Source organism: Macaca fascicularis, chromosome 2, assembly GCF_037993035.2.
Source record: "Macaca fascicularis isolate 582-1 chromosome 2, T2T-MFA8v1.1".
NCBI lineage: Eukaryota > Metazoa > Chordata > Mammalia > Primates > Cercopithecidae > Macaca > Macaca fascicularis.
In genome coordinates, this window is record NC_088376.1 from 135,976,752 (window position 1) to 135,998,676 (window position 21,925).

The window sequence follows — 21,925 nt, forward strand, 5'->3', positions numbered from 1 at the left end:
TAATAACTAACTATCATTAGTGTGAAAATGAATAATGATTCCCTAATTATACCTGTTGATACAAATGAATTTGCAGTAACTCCACATTTCTCCATCCCTTTTTCTCTGTGTCTGGACATAAAGCTCCAAGGAGCTCGTGAAAACCAGTGACGATATAGAAGACCTTGACAACACTATCAACCAAGTGACCTAATTGACAGCTGTAGAATTTATAGACAACTCCACCCAGCAACTGCAGCGTAAATATTTTTTTATCAAATGTACAGGGAACATTCACCAAGATAGGCCACATCCTGGGCCATAAAACGAGTCTCAGTCAATTCGAAAAGATGGCAATGCTGCCGTGTGCTCCGTGACTACAAGAGAGTTAACTTAGAAGTGGATAACAAAAAGATATCTGGAAAATTCCATATATTTGGAAATTAGACAGACACTTATACAGAACTGATGGGTCAAAGAACAAGTCACAATGGAATTAAAAATCCCTTTGACTGCTCTGTGAGGAGTGGATTGGAGGGGGCAAGTGCAGACACGGGGAGCCTGGGGAACAGAATTTGCAGAATTCTAGAAGAACTGTCATGGTGCCTTGGACTTTGGGTGAGGAAGCAGAGAAGGAGAGAAATGGACAGACTCAGACATTTTGGAGGTAGAGCCTATGTGACTTGCTGAAGATTGGATGCGGGCAGTATGGGTAGGCGAGGAAGCAAGGATGACCTTGAGGTGTTGGGGTCAAGTCATTGAACATATCTCCCTGTTGCTCTCAGGATTAAGTCCAAACTTGTCAACACACTTCCTGATTGGGCCCCTGCCCACTTGGACAGCCCTATCTCTCACCCCTCCTCCCACTGTAAACTCCAGCACCACACAGCAACTGGCAGTCCTCCCTTTGCCATGCTCTCTTTTCACATGCTCTTCCATGTTTGTCCTGCTCTCCACTTATTTATCTCCTAGCTTAGATGTCACTTCTGCTGGGAAACTTTCCTTACTTTTCCTCCAGCCTGGTGGAGGGGCTCTGCTCTGTGCTTCTGTGCTACCCTTCTCATCATCACTTTGCTTTGCCGCTTTTCTGTCTCCCCTGTTAAAGCTGTGAACAGGGAATTTCTTCTTTCTTTCTTTCTTTCTTTCTTTCTTTCTTTCTTTCTTTCTTTCTTTCTTTCTTTCTTTCTTTCTTTCTCTCTCTTTCTTTCTCTCTCTTTCTTTCTCTTTCTTTCTCTCTTTCTTTCTTTTTCTTTCTTTCCCTTCCCTCCTTCCTTCCTTCTCGCTCTTTCTTTCTTTCCCTCCCTCCCTACCTCCCTCCCTTCCTTCCTTCCCTCCCTCCCTCCCTCCTTTCCTTCCTTCATTCCCTCCCTCCCTCCCTCCCTTCCTTCCTTTCTTCCTTCCTTCCTTTGATAGAGTCTCGCTCCATCGCCAGGCTGGAGTGCTGTGGTGAGATCTCAGCTCACTGCAACCTCCACCTCCCAGGTTCCAGCGATTCTCCTGCCTCAGCCTCCAGAGTAGCTGGGATCACAGGCACGCGCCACCATGCCCAGCCAACTTTTTTTGTATTTTTAGTAGAGACAGGGTCTCACCATATTGGCCAGGATGGTCTTGATGTCTTGACCTCGTGATCCGCCCATCTCAGCCTCCCAAAGTGCTGGGACTACAGGCGTGAGCCACCATGCCCGGCCTCATTCTTTCATTACTACTACTACCATAGCCAGTTGCTGGTTCCCTGGGCTGTCAGTCAGGAAACGTAGCCCTCATGAGAGTGGGATGAAAATAAGATCACGTAGCATTTATTGAGTCCTTGCTGTGTGTGCCAGGGGCTTCACACACATGACCTCATTTAATCATCCTGGCAGCATTATGAAATGGGTTATGAATCCCATTTGTAGGAAGAGGAAACAGACTTAGAAGGCTTAAGGAGGCCAGGCATGGTGGCTCATGCCTGTAATCCCAGCACTTTGGGAGGCCAAGGCAGGAGGATAACTTGAGCCCAGGAGTTCAAGACCAGCCTGGCAACAAACCAAGAGCTGTCTCTACAAAAAAAACAAAAAAATTAGCACCTGGGTGCAGTGGCTCACGCCTGTAATCCCAGGACTTTGGGAGGCCGAGGTGAGTGGATCACTTGAGGTCAGGAGTTCAAGACCAGCCTGGCCAACATGGTGAAACCCCATCTCTAATAAAAATACAAAAATTAGCCAGGTATGGTGGCACATGCCTGTAGTCCCTGCTATTCCCGAGGCTGAGGCAGGAGAATCGCTTGAACCCAGGAGGCAGAGGTTGCAGTGAGCTGAGATCACACCATTGCACTCCAGCCTGGGTGACAGTGCGAGACTCCGTCTCAAAAAAGAAAAGAAAAGAAAAAATTAGCTGGGCATGGTAACTCATGCCTGCGATCCCAGCTACACAGGAGACTGATATGAGAGGATCACTTGAGCCCAAGAGGTCAAAGCTCAGTGAGCTATGATTGCACCACTGCACTCCAGCCTGGGTGACAGAGTGAAACCCTGTCTTAAAAAAAAAATGGGCCAAAAGAGCTTGCTCAAGATCACACAGTTAATGGTGGAAATGGAATTTGAACATAGGAAGTCAGATTTCAAACCTAAAACTTTTAACCACCAAGTCATACTGTCAAATTCAGACTAGAATTACAACAAATTGAAAATGAATTTGAAGGTGCACTGGTGAGCCCCTGATCATCTTGCTGCCTGTGGCCAGGCTTTGGCTCACACTTGGTGCAGATGGCTGAGCAGGGTTCACTGGAGGTGGGCGCCCAGGTTAGGGTGGTTCATGGAGCAGGAGCAGGAAGATCCATTACATTATAGCTGGCACATCGCGTACAGAGTGCTATTGTGTGCTGCCTTTTAACCCCGCCCCTTACTCTAAAAAAACAAAGGCCTCATTGCTAGTGCTGGCTAATTTCCATAAAGGAATTTAGAATGGCTAATTTTATATCCTTTCAGTAAATATTCCACATCCCATTATAACATGGCCAACAATGATCCTCTTCAAATTAATACCAGCAGTACTTGCTGCGGAATTAGCCTCCAGAGATGCAATGTTATCAAAAAGTGATTTTTTTTTTTTTTGGTCTTTTGTTTTTTCAGATAAAGAGTAAAAAGTCCTTATGTACTTATTTTCAGTCAAGGTACTGAATGGATCATATTAGGAAGGTTCAAAAACTTCATTGCACTGCTCGACTCTGACTACATAAAAGGCTTTTTGTGGTTGACACATGTTTTGAAGTGCTGTGAGCATTGATGTGAATGGTAACTAATTATACTTGACATTTTAAAAGCGAAGACACAGAGACTTCTTACGAAACCACTGTTTATTGAGTACTTACTGTGTGCCAGCCACTGTACTGAGTACCTCGTGGGTTTCATTTCAAACCAAATTGTTGCATCCTTGTAACAACCTGGGTGGGTGGTAAACTGAGGAACTTGTCTGAAGTCATGGGGGTAGTACCTCAGGCTGCCAAGACTTGAACTCAGGAATACCAGACTCACGATTCTTAAGTGCCATTTTCTCACATTTCTCTGAGATGTACCACTGGGGCTACTTTTGTGTGTTCCTTTGAAATATGATCTATATACCAAAATGAGCATGCTGAAACTTTAAATGCTTAGTTTAAGAAGCAGTCAATATACAAAATTCTTCCTAATTTTGAAATTAGAATCTTCAAATTCTGTTTTGTTTTGTTTTGTTTTTGTGGTTGTTTTGTTTTGTTTCTTGTTTTTGAGACAGAGTCTCACTCTGTCTCCCAGGCTGCAGTGCAGTGGCATGACCTCAGCTCACTGTAACCTCTGCCTCCCGGGTTCAAGGGATTCTCCTGCCTCAGCCTTCTGAGTAGCTGGAATTACAGGCATGTGCCACCATGCCCACCTTTTTCTTTTTCTTTGTTTTTTTTTTTTGAGACAGAGTCTCACTCTGTTACCCAGGCTGGAGTGCAGTGCCATCTTTTCGGCTCACTGCAACCTTCGCCTCCCGGGCTCAAGCAATTCTTGTACCTCAGCCTCTCGAGTATCTGGAATTACAGGCACACACCACCACGCCCAGCTAATTTTTGTATTTTTAGTAGAGACGGGGTTTCAGCATATTGGCCAGGCTGGTCTCCAACTCCTGACCTAAAGTGACCTGCCTGCCTCAGCCTCCCAGGCACCGTGCCTGGCTTAGAATCTTCAAATTCTTAAAATGGATGTTAAGATAATCTCCATTTATGAAATGATAGATGATCAGTATTTGAATTTCATTTTTTTGGTTTGTAACATCCATTCCTCTAGTAGATGAAGAACAAAAGATAAATCCTGTGGCAAATTATGTGGACCTCAGAATTACTCAAGTCTGAAATTCCTTTGATACTTGTATCATGTAGCACCCATGTTCATCAATTTTAAATATTGAGAATCCCAGTGGCATGTTATACTAGTCTGCTTGGGCTGCCATAACAAAATACAAGACTGGGTGGCTGAAACAACAGAAATTTATTTTTTCACGGTTCTGGAGGCTGGAAGTCTGAGATGAGGGTGTCAGCATGGTCAGGTTGTGGTGATGGAGCCTCTTCCTGGTTTGCAAATGGCCACCTTCTCACTCCGTCCTCACATGGCAGAGGGAGAGAGGGAGAGCACTCTCTGGTGTCTCTTCTTATAAGGGCACTGATTCCATCCTGAGGGCCCTACCCTTCTGACCTCAGCTAAACCCAATTATCTCTTAAAGGTCCCTATCCAAAAGCCATCACATTTTGGGTTAGGACTTCAACATATGAATGTTGGGGACACAGACATTCAGTCCATAAGTGTTATGGTGTTAGGATGATGTTAGGCCAGGGATCCAAGAAGATTCAAATCCTTCCTTGGTTAAGCTACCCCAAAGTTTGGGGAACAATGGCAAAACAAAGCAAATAATGCTACTACTAACTAAGGCTTTGAAGTCTCAAATCCCTGAGCAAAGCTCTGGAAAGCTAAGCAGTTCGTACAGGAGAACTCATTTACCTAAGGTGGCTTGAATCATCCACAGCAGAGGTCAGCAAACCACAGCCTGTGAGCCAGGAGTGGCTTTTACATTTCAAATGGTTGAAAAATCAAAAGAAGGATATTTAGTGATGTCTGAAAATTATATGAAATTCAAACATCCATGTCCTGAAATAAAGTTTTATTAGGACACAGCCACTCTCATTATTATTATTACTATTTTGAGACAGAGTCTCTCCCTGTTGTACAGGCTGGAGTGCAGTGGTGTGATCTTGGCTCACTGCAACCTCTGCCTCCCAGGTTCAAGCAATCCTCCCACCTTAGCTTCCTGAGTAGCTGAGACTACAGACACATGCCACCATGCCTGGCTAGTTTTTCTATTTTTTGATAAAGATGGGGTTTCACCATTTGCCCAGGCTGGTCTTGAACTCCTAGGCTCAATCTCTCTGCCCGCCTCGCCCTCCCAAAGTGCTGGGATTGAAATTAGAATCTTCAAATTCTGTTGTTTTGAAGAAACTGCGCCCGGCCCACTCTCATTGTTTATCTGTTATCAATGGCTGCTTTCATGCTACAACAGCAGATTTGAGGAGTTGCAACAGAGCCTGAAATATTTACTATCTGGCCCTTTAGAGGAAAAAGGTTGCCGCATGCTGATATACAAACAAAGCTAGCCAATGACTTGCATTCCCTAATCCCAAGACCAAATGTTAGCTAAAAATATCGTTTTAGGCAGGTCACAGTGACTCACACCTGTGATCCCAACACTTTGGGAGGCCAAAGTGGGAGGATCACTTGAGTCCACGAGTTTAAGACCAGCCTGGACAACATAACAATACCTCGTGTCTACAAATAATTTAGAAAGCCAGGTGTGGTGGTGCATAGCTGTGGTCCCAGCTACTCTGGAGGCTGAGGTGGGAGGATCGCTTGAGCCCAGGAGATTGAGAGTGCAGTGAGCCAAGAGCATGCCACTGCACTGCAACCTGGACAACAGAGCAAGACCCTCATCTGCAAACTATATACTTTTTTTTAATTTTTTTTTTAAATGGAGTCTTGCTCTGTCACCAGGCTGGAGTGCAGTGGTGCAATCTTGGTTCACTGCAACCTCCGCCCCAGGTTCAAGTGATTCTCCTGCCTCAGCCTCCTGAGTAGGTAGGACTACAGGCGCACACCACCACGCCCAACTAATTTTTGTATTTTTATTAGAGGCGAGGTTTCACCACATTGACCAGGATGGTCTCGATCGCTTGACCTCGTGATCTACCTGCCTCGGCCTCCCAGAGTGCTGGAATTACAGGTGTGAGCCACTGCTCCTGGCCTGTGTGTGTGTGTGTGTGTGTGTGTGTGTCTGTGTGTGTGTGTCTGTGTGTGTGTGTATTTAATTACATATATTTATATATATTTTAAAAGATGCAGGGCCCCCCATTAACACTAGAAGAAATGGATCCAGAGACAGAGAATATTTACATGAGCTGGTTTAGAGATTGTCCACTTCAGGTTGCAGTGAGCCAAGATCAGGCCACTGCACTCCAGCCTGGGCGACAGAGTGAGACTCCATCTCAAAAATAAATAAATAAATAAAAAGAGATTATCCACTTCAAGTTTTCTAATGCCACACTGGATGTTCCAAGGAAAACCTGAGAGAGAAAAACAAGTGGCCTTATTGGATCCCTGGCCTAACATCATCCTAACACCATAACACTTATGGACTGAATGTCTGTGTCCCCAACATTCATATGTTGAAGTCCTAACCCAAAATGTGATGGCTTTTGGATAGGGACCTTTAAGAGATAATTGGGTTTAGCTGAGGTCAGAAGGGTAGGGCCCTCAGGATGGAATCAGTGCCCTTATAAGAAGAAGAAGATGGAAGAAGTGAGAGCCACAGTAATTTGCTGATGTTTTTATTTTTTTGTAAGTTCAACCCTTATGAAATATAGTCCAGGGTCCCAGAATTGGGCTAATCCAAACCAAGATTTATCTTAAATCTCTGCCTGTTGATCGACACTCATTCCTCAAGTCAAAGGCAAAGGCAGGAATGGAAGCTAAGAGTGGTACCTTTCCAGAATTTAATATGAATCAGCAAACGTCGGTAGCATTATTTACCTGTCAGGCTACTTCCTTTGTTTCTGACCTGTTTTTGTTTTGTTTTCTTCCACCCTCTCCCCTTTATGCCCACTCCTTACACACAAAGGTGATTTTAAAGGATGTGGACTCACTTCTCTACGTGGACACCGATGTTCTCTTTCTGAGACCTGTCGATGACATCTGGAAGCTTCTGAGGCTGTTTAATTCCACCCAGCTTGCAGCCATGGCCCCTGAGCACGAAATCCCCAAGATTGGCTGGTACAGCCGCTTTGCAAGGCATCCTTTCTATGGCTCTGCAGGAGTTAATTCAGGAGTCATGTTAATGAATTTAACTCGGATAAGAAGTACCCAGTTCAAGGTAAATGAGTGCTTTAAAATTCCTTGTTTAGAGACTGGGAGTTGGTCTTGTCAACAGTGGCATTCCCAGAGTGTCAATATGCTGATTTTGGAAATTAGGTGGCCTATAGGTGAGGATAAAAGGAACCAGAGAAAATTATTTAGAAAATTACAGAATATTTGTTTATTCAGGAAAAGCCCAGATGGCTATGGAATTTAAAGCTTCATCAGAGTTACCATTCAGAAATACTATGTCGCATTTCTGAATTCCATAATGTTTGAACCCTTCATACCCAATGCTTCAAAGACTATGTAAAATTTCTTCAAATTACCCTAGGGATATATTTATATAAATCCGTGACGATATTTATATAAGGATGTACATGATCTCATCTTTTATCCTAGCAAAGAACTGGAAAGAACCTAAAAGAACATCAGTAGAGAGCTAGTCCAAAAAAATTATCCTGCTGGCCAGGGGTAGTGGCTCACACTTGTAATCCCAGCACTTTGGAAGACCAAGGTGGGTGGATCACTTGAGGCCAAGAGTTTGAGAGACTAGCCTGACCAACATGGTGAAACCCTGTCTCTACTAAAAATACAAAAATTAGCCAGGAATGATGGCGCACACCTGTACTCCCAGCTGTTTAGGAGGCTAAGGCAGGAGAATCATGTGAACCCGGACAGCAGAGGTTGCAGTGAGCCAAGATCACGCCACTGTACTCCAGCCTGGCGACAGACTGTGATTATTTGTATGCGTTAGAAATTTCCAGAAGAATTAATGGGGCATGCTGGCACATGGTTGTAGCCCCAGCTACTTGGGAGGCTGAGATGGAAGGATCACTTGAATCCGGCAAGTCAAGGCTGTGTTTAGCCACTGCAGTTCACCTTAAACAACAGAGTGAGACCCTGTTTCTAAAAAAAGAAAGAAAGAAAAAGAAATGTGCAGAAGAATACCTAAGAGACCATTAATTGTTAATTGTGGATACTTCTGGGGAAAGTGGGAATGGGATAGGGAAGAAGAATATTTTTACTTTTTTATTTTATATTTTTATGTGCTGTTGGAATAGTTCAGTTTGTTAATATGTTACTTTTATTTTAAAAGTAAATCATTGTTTAAGACAAGGAAAGGTATTTTTCCTTAAGATACCTGAACTCTGTTATCTGCATTTTGTTCCTTCACCTCACAGTGAGGAAATAAGCCTAAAAGAGATGTTCACCTAAGAAAGGTGGAGTAGAGTAGAGAATCCTGAAGTAGAGGCTGCTGTTCAGAAAGACTTTGCCTCTTTCTTAGGTGTGGTGCCTCACGCCTATAATCCCAGCACTTTGGGAGGCAGGTGAATCACTTGAGGTCAGGAGTTTGAGAACAGCCTGGCCAACATGGGGAAACCCCGTCTCTACTAAAAATACAAAAAAGTAGCTGGGCGTGATGGCGTGCACCTGTAGTCTCAGCTGCTTGGGAGGCTGAGGCATGAGAATTGCTTGAACCTGGGAGGTGGAGGTTGCAGTAAGCTGAGATTGTGCCACTGCACTCCAGCCTGGGCGACAGAGTGAGACTCTGTCTCAAAAAAAAAAAAAAAAAAAAAAAAAAAGGAAGGAAGGAAGAAGGAAGGAGGGAAGAGAAAGAAGGAAGGGGTTCCATTCCGGGCATGGTTTTCTGAGTAGAAACCATAGGTTCAACTATAAGTTCCTGGTCCATCTAGTAGCTGTGTGTACAACTGACAAGAGCGATGCAATCAACAGCCCAAATTTTGCTTTGTTCTGTGCCCTGAGAATAGCAGGACCCCTCCTGTATTTGTTTCCCTCCACTGAAGGGAAGAAAACCAGTCCCTTTACATTGTTTCTCAGTGGACAAAATGTATTTGCTTTGCTTCAGCTGTTCTGATGGTTTTCTCTTTTCCAGAACAGCATGATTCCAACAGGCCTGGCTTGGGAGGACATGTTGTACCCTCTGTACCAGAAGTATAAGAATGCCATCACGTGGGGAGACCAGGATTTATTAAATATTATTTTTTATTTCAATCCAGGTAGGTTATCTTTGGAGAATGCTTTCTGTGTAGGAGTACACTCAGCACGCCCCATGGAGCACATTCCATGCCCGGGTTGCTATTGACTAGGCTTGAATTGTGCACAGAGGAGCCTGTGTTCCCCTGCGAAGTTTGCCCTTTCATCCACCCCCCTGGATATCTGATGGAGGCGGGGCCTTGCACTACTGACACAAAAGGCCAAATGTTGAAACTTCCAACACTGGACTCATTTTTAGAGGATATCTTTTAGATTTTGCTATACCATTCTTCTAAGAAGTGCAGTCAAAATTGATGTGAGGCACGAAACTAAATGGAAATATTATAATCTAGGCAGGAGACCCTGTAACCTGAACAACTGCTAGATTGAAGGGAATTGATTCTCAGGGTCCTTGGAGTTAAGGAACATATTCAGGGTCAAAACAACTATAAAAAGAACTCAGATCCCCAAATCCTTTTTGCTTTTCATCTGGGGCAAAAGAAATTCTTCTTATATTGTTCGGTGGATGATTTGGTGGGGTAGAGGGAGAAAGGGAAATTTTCATCTCCCTTTCTCTATGTGTTTATATTAACACGTAAAGCTAATGAAATTCTCTTTTCCTCTTCCTTGTTAAAACTTTTTTTTTTTTAACTAAAACTTTATTCTTATTAAAAATTAAAACTGCCGGGCGCAGTGGCTCACACCTGTAATCCCAGCACTTTGGGAGGCCGAGGTGGGCGGATCACTTGAGGTCGGGAGTTTGAGACCAGCCTACCCAACGTGGTGAAACCCCATCTCTACTAAAAATCCAAAAAAGCCGGACGTGGTGGTAGGTGCCTGTAATCCCAGCTACTGGAAGGCTGAGGCAGGAGAATCACTTGAACCTGGGAGGTGGAGGTTGCAGTGAGCCAAGATGGCGCCACTGCACTCCAGCTTGGGCAACAGAATGAGACTCCGTCTCAAAAAAAATTAAAACTATGTTTTCTTCTTGAGAGAGATTTTTGGCAAAAAAAAGCAATCCTTACCGTACCCTTTTCAGGCCTTTCTTTTTCATTTAAAAATCCTGAAGTAGGGACTGCTGTTCAGAAAGACTTTGCCTGTGTTTGTTTGTATGTTACCCTTGGAACACATACTGTGCACCTTTTTAAAAAAACAAAATTCTGGAATAAAACTCAATTTCATTTGTCTTTGGATCAAAAAGGATCAAATCGTCGAAAAGAAAGAAAAGCAGGTTGATACAGAGTTTCTTGGAAAGATTCCCAATACTAATTTAGTAGAGGAAAGGGGAATGTCTTAGCTGTTCACTTATAGCTTTTTTTTTTTTTTTTTTGAGACAGAGTCTGGCTCTATCACCCAGGCTGGGGTGCAGTGGCATGATCTCAGCTCACTGCAATCTCCTGGGTTCCAGCAATTGTTCTGCCTCAGCCTCCCAAGTAGCTGAGATTACAGGAGTGTGCCATTGTTCCTGACTGATTTTTGTATTTTTAGTAGAGACGGGATTTCCCCATATTGGCCAGGCTGGCCTCGAACTCCTGACCTCAGGTGATCTCCCCACCTCCTCCTCCCAAAGTGCTGGGATTGTAGGCATCAGCCAGTGTGCCCAGGCTTTTTTTTTTTTTTTTTAATGAGATAAAGCCTCACTCTGTCTCGCAGGCTGGTACACAGTAGTGCAATTATGGCTCACTGCAGCCTTTTTTTTTTTTTTTTTTTGAGACGGAGTCTCGCTCTGTCGCCCAGACTGGAGTGCAGTGGCACGATCTCGGCTCACTGCAAGCTCCGCCTCCCGGGTTCACGCCATTCTCCTGCTTCAGCCTCCGGAGTAGCTGGGACTACAGGCGCCCGCCACCACGCCCGGCTAATTTCTTTTTGTATTTTTAGTAGAGACGGGGTTTCACCGTGTTAGCCAGGATGGTCTCGATCTCCTGACCTCGTGATCCGCCCGCCTCGGCCTCCCAAAGTGCTGGGATTACAGGCTTGAGCCACCGCGCCCGGCCTACAATTATGGCTCACTGCAGCCTTAACCTCCTGAGCTCAAGTGATCCTCGCACCTCAGCCTCCCAAGTAGCTGGGACTATAGGTGTGCACCACCACACCCAGCGAATTTTTTTTTTTTTTTTTTTGAGAGGGAGTCTTGCTCTGTCGCCCAGGCTGGAGTACAGTGGCATGATCTCAGCTCACTGCAACTTCTGCCTCCCACGTTCAAGCCAATTCTCCTGCCTCAGCCTCCCGAGTAGCTGGGATTACAGGTACCCGCCACCACACCCGACTAATTTTTGTATATTTAGTAGAGACAGGGTTTTGTCATGTTGGCCAGGCTGGTCTCAAACTCCTGACCTCATGTGATCCACCTCCCTCGGCCTCCCAAAGTGTTGGGATTACAAGCGTGAGCCACTGCGCCCAGCCAAATTTTTAAAATTTTTTATAGAGATTGGGGGGCAGTCTCATTATGTTGCCCAAGGTCATCTAGAACTCCTGGGCTCAAGTGATCCTCCTGCCTCGGCCTCCCGAAGTGCTAGGATTTCAGGCAAGTCACCATGCCCAGCCTCTTAGGGCATGCTTTAAGCCATTTCGCTGTGACAGTAGTTCTGCATCTCTTCCTTTTTCTTCTTAGGTAGGTTTCATCTTTTTTCTTTTTTTTCTTGAGATGGAATCTGGCTCTGTCACCCAGGCTGGAGTGCAATGGCACCATCTCGTCTCACTGCAATCTCTGACGCCCAGGTTCAAGCAATTCTCCTATCTCAGCCTCCCAAGTAGCTGGGACTACAGGCATGCACCAACACCCCTGGCTAATTTTTGTACTTTTAGTAGAGACAGGGTTTTGCCGTGTTGGCAAGGCTGGTCTTGAACTCCTGACCTCAGGTGATCCACTTTCCTCGGCCTCCTAAAATGCTGGGATTACAGGCATGAGCCACCATGACCCGTTTTGTGTTTGTCTGGTTGTTTGGTTGGTTGTTTTGAGATGGAGTCTTGCTCTGTCACCGAGGCTGGAGTGTGGTGTGCTCACTGCAACCTCTGCCTCCTGGGTTCAAGCGATTCTTCTGACTCAGCCTCCCAAGTAGCTGGGATTACAGGCACCTACCACCACGCCCAGCTAATTCTTGTAATTTTTGTATTACAGGCATCCTCCACCATGCCCAGGTAATTTTTTGATCCCCCTGGTGGATCACTTGAGGGATTACAGGTGTGAGCCACCACACCCGGCCCTTTTCTTTAAATACTGCATTTTCCTCTTTGTCATGTGGCCGAAACGATCTAATGTAAGTCTCTCTGTCTGTATTCCCAAACTGAGGAATCCAAAAGATTCACACAGTTGCCTCTCCAGTTCTTCTTAGCCTGTTGCTGATTATTTGAGGATGTGATTAGTGAGTAAATAAATAATACTCGAAGGCAGTCGTAAGCAGCTTTGCAATTAAACAGGAGTCCCTTGTCTTTAATTGGGGCTGAAACCAGAGGAGTTTAATTGCTTCTTCACTCTCCATCTGAGATCCATTGAGTAAAACAGGATATTGGAAAAGAATCGTGACGTTGTTCTAAATCCTGGTTCTGCACAGTATCAAGTAAATAACCAAGTTTTCTGGTTTTAGATGAGTGATTGTTAGGTTAACTCCCTGATTGTTCTTTGTGCAGCCTGCATTTGATCTTCCTATTTCATACTTTACCCAGGTACTTGATTAAACTGAGATCCAGCAATATCCATCACATTGTAAGGTTTCTCTTCATGTATATTGATTGCAGAGTACTTTCCACAAACCAGAACAAACAGTATTTGAAAAAAGGATTTGTCAGCTTTATCCCTGGAAAGGAGAGAGGGAGACAGTATTAGCTATGGCACAGCAGATAAACATGTTTACTGTTATGGTTCTTCAGGTTGCTATGGGTGAACCAATGCACATAAAACCTGTAGCACACATCAGGAATGTTGTCATTATTATAGTCTCTTGTATCTGATAACACCGCTTTTTAAAATGTGTTTAAAAGTCATTAGCTAGAAAGTGTTTTAAAACTCTTGCTATAATTAGATAATAAATGCCTGTGGGTGTATAATTGCAGTGCTGGGTAGTAGACTGACTTAAGACAGCTGAAACCCGTGGGGGCATGCAGGTCGCTCAGCTCACAGGACATTTCCTGGCAGGTGGGTCAAGACGGCTTCATCAAGGGGTGGAAAACTGAGTTCACACCCTCAAAAGTGAGTCTGAGTCAAGAACAGAGTTCTATGGAAAGGGTAAATCTGACAGGAACCAAAAGAGAATTCTATATAGGAAGATGTGTTTAAATGAATGCACTTAGGTTTCAGGGAACACAGCTCCACTCAGACCAGCTAAATGAGGGCAGATATTGTAAGAGGCCAGGGGCAGTCTCATGACCACACAAGTCAGGTCAAACCAGGCTTCATAAGAACTGGACTTGGGAAGTTGCCAAGGACCAAAGCAGTTTCTTCATCTCTCAGAGGCCTCATGGTTTCTGTCATCTTTGCTTCTCTACATGCCAGTCTGATTCTATTTTGTCTCTCAGACCGCATTCTCTGTTTGCCCATGGCCCAACCTGTTTGTCAACCGTAAGTGAATACATCTTCACAAGTCCACAATCAATGATGATGGAGCTCCTCTATTTCCTAATTCAAATTCTTAGCGAAAAAGAGACTGGCCCAGCCCAGCTGCGACTGAGTTCTCTTTAATGTGGGAGAGCACGCTTGATCAGGCTCTAGAAGGGCAAAGTCATGTGGCATTTTCCTCTCTCAAACGTCACCACGTAGGTCTGCTCTTTCTTCAAGGGCAATTTCTAGAAAACTGAGATGTGGGTAGGGAAGAAAATGAAACCAGCCAAGTATAAATGACAAGGCAGGGCATCAGGCTAGAGTAAAGGCAGTAGCATTCTGCCTGAGGGGAGAGAGAAGAGCTGAAATGCCCATGGAATACATGTAGATTGTGAGTTGAGTGTGTGATACTAGGGAGGCAGGAGGAGTTCATGGGAACCTCAGGGAGCAGGACTCACTCACATGGGACAAGTCTCTTCAGTGGCCCCAGGAAGGCCTTATTCTCATCCTGCCTGGGGTCTCTGGAGCCCTGCCCTTGAGCATGCAACCACATTGTATATTCACCACACCAAAGCACCCAGCAACAGGCAGTTATGAGTGCTACGTTGTGGGGTTGACAGGCCCAGTTACTTCATACTGGGACTGTTCTAGGAAACTGGTAACAAATCGCTGTTTCGGGAGTCTGGGAAGTTCATGAGCCCTGATGTAAAACACAAGAGAAAGGACAAAAACTGTACGGTCTATGTGAGAAGGGGTTGTATCAACTTTGTGTCTTTCACAGTGCAAGGCTTAGTGCTTTAAATGGAGTTGGTGTTCAGAAGTGTTGTTTGATTCAATGAATGGAATTAAGAAAAGGGAGAGAAGGGGCAAAGTATTAATAAATGGAAGAGAAAGAGCCACAGCAAGGAAAATGAGAGAAAAGGGAAGTTCGGGAGAGAAAGGAGAGATAGAAAGCCAGAGAAAGGGAAAAGATGCATTTGGTGAAAGGAGGTATAGTTTGCATTTCATTCATTCATTCAGCCGCTAGTTTTTGAGCACTGTGTGCCAGCCACAGGGCTAAGTGCCAGGAATATGGCATCAGACGAGTTAAAGCAAAGTTACTGGTTTCACGAAACCTACCTTTTGTTGGAAGAGGTGGAAGATAGACTCCTAAAGAATAACTAGTTGTTCAAAATCACAAATTGTGGTAAATGAGATGGAGGAAACAAATGAGGGGTTGAGAGAGAGACCCTCAAGGCTGGAGAGAGAAGAGCTTCCTTAGACTGTGTTATCAGAAAAGTCTTCTGAACAAAATTAATTGCCTTTTCTGGAACAAGGAGTATTCTGAAATAAGGAAAAAGAGAATGCTGGGAAATCTCAGTTCCAGGATGGGACATTGGGGAAAAAAAAAAAAAAACATTAACAGTGCAGTTGAACAGCCTCCATTCTATTGATACAGAGCATTAAGAGAGGCCAGGTGTGGGGGCTCATGCCTGTAATCCCAACACTTTAGGAGGCTGAGCAGGGAGGATTGCTTGAGGCCAGGTGTCCAAGACCAGCCTGGGCAATGTGGTAAGACCCCCATCTCTACTAAAAAATAAAAATATATAAAAGTGTAGCAAGCCTATATTACCATGAAGTTAAAATGATCAGGCATAAACTAGTTCATAATCTTAGAGATCCCAAGAGTATGAAATAATCAGAAATATAAGGAGAGGAGTAGATTGGGCACAGTGGCTGACACCTGTAATCCCAGCACTGGGAGGCTGAGGCGGGCAGATTACTTGAGGTCAGGAGTTCGAGACCAGCCTGGCCAACATGGCGAAACCCTGTCTCTACTAAAAATACAAAACTCTGGCTGGGCACGGTAGCTGATGCCTGTAATACCAGCACTTTGGGAGGCCAAGGCGGGCAGATCACCTGAGGTCGGGAGAATTTTTTTTTTTTTTTTTTTGAGACAGTCTCACCCTGTTGCCCAGGCTAGAGTGCAGTGGTGCGATCTTGGCTCAGTGCAACCTCCACATCCTGGACTCAAGCAATTCTCCTGCCTCGGCCTCCTGAGTAGCTGGGATTACAGGTGTGTACCACCAGGCCCAGCTAATTTTTTTTTTTTTTTTTTGAGACAGAGTTTCGCTCTTGTTGCCCAGGCTGGAGTGCAATGGTGCATTCTCGGCTCATCACAACCTCTGCCTCCCAGGTTCAAGCGATTCTCCTGCCTCACCCTCCCGAGTAGCTGTGATTACAGTCATGTGCCACCATGCCCACCTAATTTTTTTGTATTTTTAGTAGAGATGGGGTTTCTCCATGTTGGTCAGGCTGGTCTCAAACTCCCGACCTCAGGTGATCTACCCGCCTCAGCCTCCCAAAGTGCTGAGATTACAGGCATGAGCCACCGTGCCTGGCCAAATTTTTTAATTTTGTAGAGACGGAGTCTCGCTTTGTTGCCCAGGTTGGTCTCAAACTCCTGAGCTCAAGCAGTCCTCCCACCTTGACCTCCCAAAGTGCCGGGATTATAGGCATGAGCCACCATGCCTGACCTTGGCTTCTCTTTACTGCTGTTAGATCGAGGTGAAATGTTTTTCTAACTCACCACGGTTACAGAGCTAGATGGGGGTAGAAGCCAGGTTTGCACCTCTGTACTTCTGATTCCAGAGTCTCTGCCCTTTCTATTTGTTTTCTGCCTTGGAGTGCCTCTCACTGGGCTCAGTCCTCTAAGGAGGTTGCAAAGAGAGAAAAAGTTTCTTTCTTTTTTTTTTTTTTTTTTTGAGACAGAGTCTTACTCTGTCCCTCAGGCTGGAGTGCAGTGGCACGATCGTGGCTTACTACAACCTCCGCCTCCCAGGTTCAAGCAATTCTTCTGCCTCAGCCTCCCAAGTAGCTGGGACTACAGGCACACGCCATCACGCCTAGCTAATTTTTGTATTTTTAGTAGAGGCGAGGTTTCACCATGTTGGCCAGGCCAGTCTCGAACTCCTGACCTCATGATCTGCCCGTCTCGACCTCCCAAAGTGCTGGGATTACAGGCATGAGCCACCACACACCCTGCCGAGAAAAGGTTTCTTTTTGTAGTAGAGCCCTAAACTACTTGGAAAGAGGCAAAAATTCTCATCACCAATCTAAACTCCATGAAGGCAGGGACTGGACTGTTCCATTATTTGCTTTGTCCACAGCAGACACTCAACAAATATTCATTGATTTGATCAATCAGTATATTTACAAAAACAGACTCAAGCACAGTTCATTCAATGGGAAACTTTAGAAGGCGCTTAAGCAAGACAATGTAAATGCTTGGGTGAGCACCGTTAATGAGTGATGTGACCCACTGGGTGACAAAAGGAAGCAGTTGGGCTGTGGTCAGGCACAGTTCAAAAGCACTTTTAGATATTTTCCTTTATTTAATCCTCACATCCAGCCTCTGCATTAAATTGTAGAAAAATCAGGCAGCTAATAGAGGAGTTGTGATTCAAATGTAGATAGGGTGACTTGAGAATGGCCACTACTCCGTCCCACTTAGGGACTACGTATGTGCAAATGTTCAGGTAAATGCAAGTAAGGGAATGTCATGGTGGAATGGAGTTCTCCTGAGAAAAGAGAAATGTCACAGTATGTTATGAGCAATTAGGAATTTGAAAAAAGATGCCTAAATGTCACTGTCCTATAAAAGACTGAGCCATGGAAACATACACAGCCTGCCAGACACGATGTGTGACAATCACTTCATTATTTGCTTTCCATCTTGAAGCTTTCTGTAAGTAATCACTAAGCAATGATTTTTCCGTGAGACAGGAATGCCATCAACCCAATGAACAAGCACATCTTGAAGTTGCTTTTCCAATGGTGGTGGTGTTACTGATTTGCTGTAAGCCTGTCTTGTGCTCTGTCACAGGGCCTTTCTCATGATGAGCAACACACATTTGCAGAGAGCTTTGATCCATACTCCTCTGCCCCCGATCCTGAAAAGCATCAAGCTGAGAAGCAGGGAAGCTAGGGGGTCATGAATTTATTGCTAATTGTATAATTCTGGTCACCAAGAGGAAACTTTCTGAATCCAATAGGATTAGGGCAGAGTTTCTCAACATCAGCACTGTTGCTATTGTGGGGATCGTCCTGTTCATTACAGGATGTTCAGAGCACCCACTAGATGCCAGTTGCAGCCTCCCCGATGTGTAACAGTCAACAGTGTCTCCCTCCAAATATTGCCAAATGGCCCTGGGGTCGAGGAGTGGGGAGGGGGCAAAATTGCCCCTGGTTGAGAACCACTTGTTTAGAGATACAAACACACCTGTGTACATATGTGCACATATGGCCATAGTGCATGTAGTTACCTTGGCACAGGGTTTTTTTTTTCTTTGCTTTTTTGCTTTGGGGTTTTTCTCTTTCCTGTTGTAGGTGGGGTTTTTTTGTTGTTGTTGGTTTTTGTTTTTGAGATGGAGTCTCACTCCGTCACCCAGGCTGGAGTGCAGTGGTGTGATCTCAACTCACTGCAACCTCTGCCTTCCGGGTTCTAGATTCTCGTGCCTCAGCCTCCTGAGTAGCTGGGATTACAGGCTCCTGCCTCCACGCCTGGCTAATGTTTGTATTTTTAGTAGAGACAGGGTTTCATCATGTTGGTCAGGCTGGTCTCGAACTCCTGACCTCAAGTTATCCAGCAGCCTCGGCCTTCCAAAGTGCTGGGATTACAGGTGTGAGCCACTGTACCCAGCCGAAGATGGGGGTTTTTGCTGTTTTTTTTTGTTGTTGTTGTTTTTTGTTTGTTCTTAATCTGAAGCGGAATCTTTGCTTTAATCTTGACTCCTCTTTTTTAGATCTGTCCATTTTATAAAACCTTTCCAAAGAGTTGATTACAACTGCTAACACTATTTTTGACATTTTTTGTGTGTATCTTTTTTTTTTTTTTTTTGAGACAGGATCTCACTCCGTCACAGGCTAGAGTGCAGTGGCATGATCATAGCTCACGGTAATCTCTAACTCCTGGGCTCAAGGAATCCTCCCATTTCAGCCTCCCAAGTAACTTCAAGTGTGCCTCCATGCCTGGCTAATTTATTTTTGTTGTTTTTTCGGTTTGTTTGTTTGTTTGTTTTGTTTTGAGACAGAGTCTCATTTTGTTGCTCAGGGTGGAGTGTAGTGGTGCGATCTTGGATCAGTGCAACCTCTGCCACCTCCTGGCAATTCTCCCGCCTCAGCCTCCTGAGTAGGTGGGATTACAGGTGCGTGCCACCATACCTGGCTAATTTTTGTATCTTTAGTAGGGACAGGGTTTCGCCATGTTGGCCGGGCTGATCTCACACTCCTGACCTCAGGTGATTTGCCTGCCTTGGCCTCCTAAAGTGCTGGAATTGTAGGAGTGAGCCACCGTGCCTGGCCCAGCTGCTAATTTTTAAAATTTGTATAGAGACAGGGGTCTTACTATGTTGCCCGAGCTGGTCTCAAACTCCTGGCCTCAAGTGATCCTTCCACCTTGGCCTCCCAAACTCTGGGATTACAGGTGTGAGCCACCATACCCAGCCAGTACAACTGCTAACATTACTGAACCACTACTATATGTTTGATACCCTCCTAAGCATTTTACATGTATGTTTAAAGTTTAATCATCAAAATAAGATAGAGGTTGTATTATTCTCATTTACAGATGAGAAAATGGAAGTACAGGAAGTTGAGTGGACTAGACATGGATTTCAGTGGTTTTGAGTGAGAGAGTTGGGATTTGGACCCAGGCTACCTGATACCTGTGTCTGCTTTCTTATTTAAGATGCTGTACTCTCTTCTTTTTTTAGATGAAACCTACATCATCACTGTGTGCCCCTTCAATTCTTGATCTCAGAATTTCGACAAATGGGGCAAAATTTGATCTATGAGTAAAAAAATCACACTCCTGTACCTTAAAATTATATGGTGTGTACAGTTAGCGGAAACAGTTTAATCACGGGACATGTGCATGAGAGCTGGCACTGACTGTGGACATATATGTCTTCCTCTTTTTACCACCAGAGTGTCTCTATGTATTCCCCTGCCAGTGGAACTACCGTCCCGATCACTGCATGTATGGAAGCAACTGCAGAGAGGCTGAGCATGAAGGCGTGTCTGTTCTGCATGGAAACCGAGGCGTCTACCATGATGATAAGCAACCGACATTCAAAGCACTCTATGAAGCAATACGGGATGTAAGTGCGCCCTTGCTGCTGTTAGCAAATGTGCTTAACAGCATGAAGCAATACTGGCACTTTAGTCACCTGTCCCTTTGAAGGCCAAATATTCCCAAAGCATAGAGTTATACGAGTTATTCCCAACCTCAGTCACGTTCTGTCACTATATCCACTTGCCACCTTGTACTATGTCATATCTACTTGACTTATTTCCACGTACACCATTCATTATCTTTTACTTAACTAAATTTGGGAGGAAATTTCTGTTTTTTTTGTTTTTGTTTTTGTTTTTTGAGATGGAGTCTTGCTCTGTTACCCAGGCTGGAATGCAGTGGTGGGATCTCGGTTCACTGCAACCTCAGCCTCCCAAGTAGCTGTTGCCCGGAAAATTTTGGTATGTTTAGTAGAGATGGGGTTTCACCATGTTGGCTGGGCTGGTCTTGAACTCCTGACCTCAAGTGATCCATCCACCTCAGCCTCCCAAAGTGTTGGGATTACAGGTGTGAGCCACCTACTTTAGGAGGAAATTTGATGTCACAAAGACAACTTCTGTGCCTTTTGCCACAGTGGAAGGTAACACATAGGATCAAGATTAGATAATAAAAAGAAAACGATATTATTCAGTTCTAGCTAAATATGTTGCCTGGTTGCCAGCTCCAATCTGTTACTCAATCAGGGGTCAAGGTGTTCAGTTAGGACAAGGAGCCAAACTAAAAGTAACAGTCAAGCCTTTATTTGCTTAACTGCAAAAGTACATGCAAGCAGCAGAAAGAGGCCCTGACTCCCCAGTCTTCCATTTTTCCCCACCAACGGGTACAAGATAAGAGTCAAGTGCATACAGCACAGATGGCAGGAACCTTCTCACTGCCAAGGGGCACTGAAGAAAAGGTTCTTGGCCGGGCACAGTGACTCACGCCTCTAATCTCAGCATTTTGGGAGGCCGAGGCAGGTGGATCACGAGGTCAGTAGTTCGAGACCAGCCTGGCCAATCTGGTGAAACCCTGTCTCTACTAAAAATACAAAGATTATGCTCAGCACAGTGGCTCATGCCTGTAATCCCAGCACTTTGGGAGGCCGAGGCAGGTGGATCACGAAGTCAGGAAATCGAGACTTTCCTAACATGGTGAAACCCTGTCTCTACTAAAAAATGCAAAAAAAAAAATTAGTCAGGCATGGTGGCGGGCGCCTGTAGTCCCAGCTACTCGGGAGGCTGAGGCAGGAGAATGGTGTGAACCCAGGAGGTGGACCTCGCAGGGAGCCAAGATGGCGCCACTGCACTCCAGCCTGGGCAACAGAGCAAGACTCTGTCTCAAAAAAAAAAAGAAGGTTCTTGCCTCTTTATGGACTCATGGGCTAGGGATGGGAAAAGAGAGGAGAAAATAGGGTAGGCATGCAGGTATGTGTATGAACATGGCTAGCTGGAGCCCTTTATGCAACTTTCTCAGGAAAACTGCAACACTGTAAGACCCCATCTGTACAAAAAATTTAAAAAATAAATCAAGCCTCATGCCTGTAATTTCAGTGATTTGGGAGGCTGAGGCAGGAGGATCACTTGACCCCAGGAGTTCAAGGCTGCAGTGAGCTATGATTGCACCACTTCACTCCAGCTTGGGCAATAAAGCGAGATCCTATCTCAAATATACATACATATATATATAATTTCATGACACAAGAAAACTATATGAAATTTAAATGTCAGCACTGGTAAATAAAGTCATATTGGAAACCGGTGACACCTATTCATTTATGTATTGTCATTTTTCTTTTGGTGGAGATGGGATCTTGCTTCGTTGCCCAGGCTGATTTCAAACTCCTGGCTCAAGTGATCTTCCCAGCCAGCCTCACAAAGTGCTAGGACTACAGGTCTGAGCCATCGTGCCTGCCCATTTATGTATTAT

At 44.7% G+C, this 21,925-nt stretch overlaps 1 protein-coding gene across 5 annotated transcripts in view; it reads left to right on the forward strand.

Moving 5' to 3' along the window:
* Nucleotides 1-21,925, forward strand: part of GXYLT2 (glucoside xylosyltransferase 2) — a 79,784-nt gene that overhangs the window by 52,602 nt on the left and 5,257 nt on the right. For 3 of the 5 annotated variants that reach the window (XM_005547621.5, XM_045385875.3, XM_045385874.3), the window contains 3 exons: nt 7,141-7,392; nt 9,271-9,394; nt 19,873-20,045. In XM_005547621.5, coding sequence (XP_005547678.3) covers nt 7,141-7,392; nt 9,271-9,394; nt 19,873-20,045 — 549 coding nt within the window. The remainder of the gene's footprint in view (nt 1-7,140; nt 7,393-9,270; nt 9,395-19,872; nt 20,046-21,925) is intronic. The other 2 variants (XR_012431359.1, XM_045385876.2) reach the window with 2 other exon arrangements.